The sequence below is a fragment of the Mauremys mutica genome, chromosome 9 (assembly GCF_020497125.1).
Source record: "Mauremys mutica isolate MM-2020 ecotype Southern chromosome 9, ASM2049712v1, whole genome shotgun sequence".
NCBI lineage: Eukaryota > Metazoa > Chordata > Testudines > Geoemydidae > Mauremys > Mauremys mutica.
This window is the reverse complement of record NC_059080.1, coordinates 80,153,896-80,159,013: the sequence shown is the minus strand read 5'-3', so window position 1 is coordinate 80,159,013 and position 5,118 is coordinate 80,153,896. Positions and strand designations below refer to the sequence as shown.

General features: G+C 47.8%; 1 protein-coding gene across 1 annotated transcript; it reads left to right on the top strand.

Annotated features, from left to right (window-relative positions):
* Nucleotides 1-1,289: 1,289 nt before the first annotated feature.
* LOC123377044 (disintegrin and metalloproteinase domain-containing protein 21-like) lies at nucleotides 1,290-4,421 on the top strand. Its single transcript, XM_045029437.1, has one exon. The coding sequence runs from the start codon at nucleotides 1,290-1,292 to the stop codon at nucleotides 3,528-3,530; it is 2,241 nt and encodes a 746-aa protein (XP_044885372.1). The 3' UTR covers nucleotides 3,531-4,421.
* The last annotated feature ends 697 nt before the right edge of the window (nucleotides 4,422-5,118 follow it).

Below are 5,118 nucleotides of genomic sequence, written 5' to 3'. Positions count from 1 at the left end.
GCTAGCGTGTCTGGCTCAACAAGGATTCTGAAGTCTCAAGTTGACAAGGAAAATGGGCTCAGACGTAGTCTCAGCACATCAGGTGACAGGCCGGGGGAGGGGCGGAGGGTGTCTCTGTGACTGAACCTGTCACACTGTGAGGTTTTTTTGTTATTTTTTACTTGCTCCCATTCTCAGCAATGTGCTTTCCTTGACGATGCCCTATGTTCTTGGAACAGACTTTCATTTCCCATCTGCCAATAGTCCGCCTTCAAATCCTTCCTTTAGACACTTTTTATTTATAGACTCTTTATGTTGTCATTCCTGGTCCTATTTTGAACCCTTGTCCCCTGTACGCTGCATTTGCTATTCACCCTCACAGAGTTTACAGTCTCAGGTTTTTAAGTGTTTTTCAAAAGGCTATCAGCCAATATGTGTGCACACAAAACTCTTGTGATTGTGAAAAATGTCTTGTGTGGGGGTGACTGGCAGAGCCATGCTCACCTCTAGTGTGTATGTCAAACTTCTACATTACAATACTACCACCCCCGTAGCATCGTCTATGCCCTGTAAGCGTAAACACACTGGCTTTGTACAGCACAAAAGGCGCCTAGATGCTGTAACAGTGAAAGAGCTTTAGTGCTAGGAAACAAGGTGTATGTTGCAGGTGACAGTCTCACACCGATGGTGTAGCCGTGAAGGCGGGTCTTGTCAGCACAACAGGCTGCAGTTCAGGATCGTCCATCTCCAGTAGCTGGGCTTTAAGGGCAAAACCCGCTGAGAGACCGGCGCATGAGAGAGGCTGGAAGCGGGGCAGGTGAAAAAAAACCCAACAGCCCCCAAGGCAGCTCCCGAGGGCGCGGGACGAGTTGCTTTAGCGTCTTCACCCGGCCCCGACCACGCCGAGCGCTAAAACCCAGCGGGCCTGAGCTCCTGCGCGGGGAGCGGAGCGGGGGTCCCCCACGGCCTCTAGCCCCAGGGTTGGGGCTGGGACACTCCCGGTACGCTGCGCACCCCGCATCCAGCCCAGCGACGGGGCAAGGCGCTGGGGCGGGCGGGATTAAACAAAGGGCGCTCGGCGAGCGTTACTGCCGCTCCCGGAGCCCGGGCGGGGCCGCGCTGGCCTGAGCGGGGCGCGGGCTGGCTGCGGTGAGCGAGCCCGACAGCCCCCGGCTCTCCGCGGCGCCCGGCTGGAGCGGTGCCCTCCGCCCCGGTGTTGGGCCCCAGCCGCCGCCGCCGCCCGCGCGAGCAGCAGCAGCCTGAGCCGCCCTCGCCTCTTTCCCGCCTCTTTGCCCGCGTGGGGCCGGGCCATGGCGGCGGCGGGGCCGCTGTGCGCGGGCTTTTCCGTGGCGCTGCTGCTGGGCTCCCTGCTGCCTAGCGCGGGCGGTGGTGGGGCCGCAGGGCTTCCCCGCTACCAGGTGACGGTGCCCCGGCGGCTGGCGCCTCCTGCGGGCCGGGAGGCCGAGGGGCAGGTGTCCTACCAGCTGCAGGTGGGTGGGAGGCTGCTGGTTGCTCACCTGCAGCAGAAGGGCCTGTTCCTGGTCGGCCACCTCCCTGTGTTCACCTATGAGCGGGGTGAGCTGGTGACCAGCCAGCCCTTCCTCCCAAGCCACTGCTACTACGAGGGCTACGTGGAGGGCGCCCCGGAGTCACTGGTGGTGCTGAGCACCTGCTCTGGGGGGCTGCGGGGACTGCTGCGCATCGAGGGGACGAGCTACGGGATCGAGCCCATCAAGGCCTCCGCCACCTGCCAGCACCTCCTCTATCGGCTGGGGGACGTGGAGGGCACGCCTGCCTCATGTGGGGTGACCACTGAGGCGCTGCAACACCAAGGAACCAAGCGCCAGCACGTGGGGCCTGCTGTGGCAGCCAGACGTCACAGATGGACACATGCCACCTATATTGAGTTCTGTGTGGTGGTGGAGAAAGAGCAGTTCATCCTTTATAGAGGGAATGAAAGCCTCCTGACCAACCAGGTCCTTGAAGTGATCAATATGGTGGACTCCTTTTATCGTGCTCTGGGAGCTCATGTCATCCTGGTTGGACTAGAGATCTGGACCGAAAACAACCTCATCACATTACCCGATACTATAGGCAATGCTCTTACTGAATTTAACCGTTGGAGGAATGATGTGCTCTATCGTCGCCTGCAGCATGATGCTGGACAGCTATTTATGGCTAAAATATACAGAGGGCATGCTGGGAGAGCATATGTAGGAGGCATCTGCCTTGTGACAGATGCAGCATCCATTGTCACGTGGCGTTTTGCTTCTGTGCCTTTTTTTTCAGTCACTGTTGCACATGAATTGGGTCATAATCTTGGCATGTATCATGACTATGATAAATGTCATTGTAACAGAACTGTTGGCTGCATCATGGCTGCTGTGCACGTAACTACTGATCAGTTCAGTGACTGCAGTCGTGAAGTATATTTTAATCTCCTCCGTGATGGCGCTGGATTCTGCCTATATAACATCCCAGCGCCCAGCAAAATATTTAGGAGGAAGCACTGTGGTAACAAGGTGGTGGAAGGGGAAGAAGAATGTGACTGTGGCTCAGAACTGGAATGCAAAAAAGACTTGTGCTGTCAGTCCACGTGCAAACTGAAACCAGGTATGGTTTGTGCTTTTGGAAAGTGCTGTAAAAAATGTCAAATTCTTGCTAAAGGAAAACTATGCAGAGCAGCTGTTGATGAGTGTGACCTTCCTGAGTATTGCAATGGGACTTCAAAGTGGTGCCAAGACGATGTGTATGTACAAGATGGAACTCCATGCAGTGACATGGGCTACTGTTATCGGGGAAGCTGCCATAACCACAATAAACAGTGTGCAGATATCTTTGGAAGAGGGGCACAAAAAGCTCCTCTAAGTTGCTTCAGTAACCTGAACACTCGAGGTGACCGGTTTGGCAATTGTGGTGGTGGTGAAACTGGAGCAAATTACAAAAAATGTAAAATCAGTGATGTCTTGCGTGGAAGGATTCAGTGTAAAAATGTAAAAAAAATACCTCCTTTGAAGGACCATAGTACTGTTGTACAAACGCCCATGGGTCATATCTGGTGTTGGGGTACAGACCATCATGCTGGGACTGATGTAATTGATACTGGGGCAGTGAAAGATGGCACATTTTGTGGTAATGGGAAAATTTGCCTTGGTAGGACATGTGCAAGTGTGTCGCATCTGAATTTCGATTGCGATGCTAAGAAAAAATGCAACAGTAGGGGAGTATGCACCAATACTAAAAATTGCCACTGTAACTATGGGTGGGCCCCTCCAGACTGTAAATTCCGAGGATATGGAGGAAGCATTGACAGTGGACCTGTTCCAGTGTCTAAGCCTGTGGTAAGTATATGGAGCGGCAGTTTGGGTAATGTTATCTGGATAATAATTGGCATCAGTTTTGTTCCTGCCCTTGTTTCAGTACTTAGAAAAATTGGATGGGTGAAAGCGTTTAGAAGGCTAGATGTCACACAGAGAAAACAAACTGCTGCTGCTTCTGCTGGTGATAGACAGAGCCTCTATAAGAATGGCAGCATTAGTTCAAAAAAGTAAAAGACACAACATTTTTTCTAGAAGGGCAACAGATGTTTTGCAGGTCAAAAGATCAGAGTTTGTTACCAAAGCAGTCATTGAAAGAATCTACCTCTGAGTCTATGCTGAGGTAGCGATGGCTTGGCCTTGCCTGATCCCAAATATAATGTAATAATGTATTATAGTTAAATAATCAAAAATGTAGCATTTTGGGTGGGAGAGAGTGTCTCTCTTTTTTAAAAAAACATGTAAATAAAAAATAGGTTTTTATTTTTTTTAAAATAGGAAAGTAATGGAAAACATTTTGCATTCCTCAGAAAGAGATCTTGTGAGTGATGATATTTCCCCAAATGCCCAGCCATTTGGTCATTGTATAAGTTGATGCTGTAGTAATATTCCACAATGTAGTGTTTTATAGAGCTATAGTGAAGACATATTAGAGCTGCACACAGAAAATGGGCAGTTTCTCTTCCGGCAAGCTTCCTAGTTGTATTGTGCAGTTAGTGGAGGTGGGGTCATCCTTCATCTCGGAGATGCTGATTTAATTTGGGGGTCTCTGGGATTTTGTAATGCCATGGACTCCATTGTAAATCATTAATTCTCCTTGGAAAGTTGTAGAATGTACTGGGGCCTAAAAGAGAAAACAGGATTCCTTTAAGAAGGGGGAATAGAGCTGCTGAAAACCAGCTAATGAAGAAAGAAGAGCACCCCTATGAAAATACCTCCATGCCAATTATCAGCAACCAAGCCTGCCTTCTTCCATCCTGATCCCACTCTATGACATGTGCACCAAAACTAGCAGCATGCCCTTCCTCTATGCTGGTGATGTGTAACTTCCAGTTGTTGTGAATGATTTTAAATTACAATATTTTCAATAAATAATTTAAATCAGCTTTTTCTTGTACTCACATTGGTGCATAGACATATTAAAATCAGATTTTAAATGACAAATTACTCAAAAAATTGTATCTGCATTAGGGCTGTCGATTAATTGCAGTTAACTCGCATGATTAACTAAAAAAAATTAACTGTGATGAAAAAAAATGAATCGCGCTGTTAAACAATACCAATTGAAATTTATTAAATATTTTTGGATGTTTTTCTACGTTTTCAAATATATTGATTTCTATTACAGCACAGAATACAAAGTATACAGTGCTCACTTTATATTATTTTTGCTAAACAAAAGAAATAGTATTTTTCAATTCACCTCATACAAGTACTGTAGTGCAATCTCTATGGTGAAAGTGTAACTTACAAATGTAGATTTTTTTTTGTAACCGATATTGCAAGATATTTACATGCCAGATATGCCAGACATTAGTATGCCCCTTCTGGCTTCAACCACCATTCTAGAGGATATGCTTCCATGCTGATGATGCTAGTTAAAAAAATAATGCATTAATTAAATTTGAGACTGAACTCCTTGTGGGGAGAATTTTATGTCGCCTGTTCTGTTTTACCCACATTCTGCCATATATTTCATGTTATAGCAGTCTTGGATGATGACCCAGCACATGTTCATGTTAAGAACACTTTCACAGCAGATTTGACAAAACGCAAAGAAGGTATCAATGTGAGAGTTCTAAAAATAGCTACAGCACTCGAC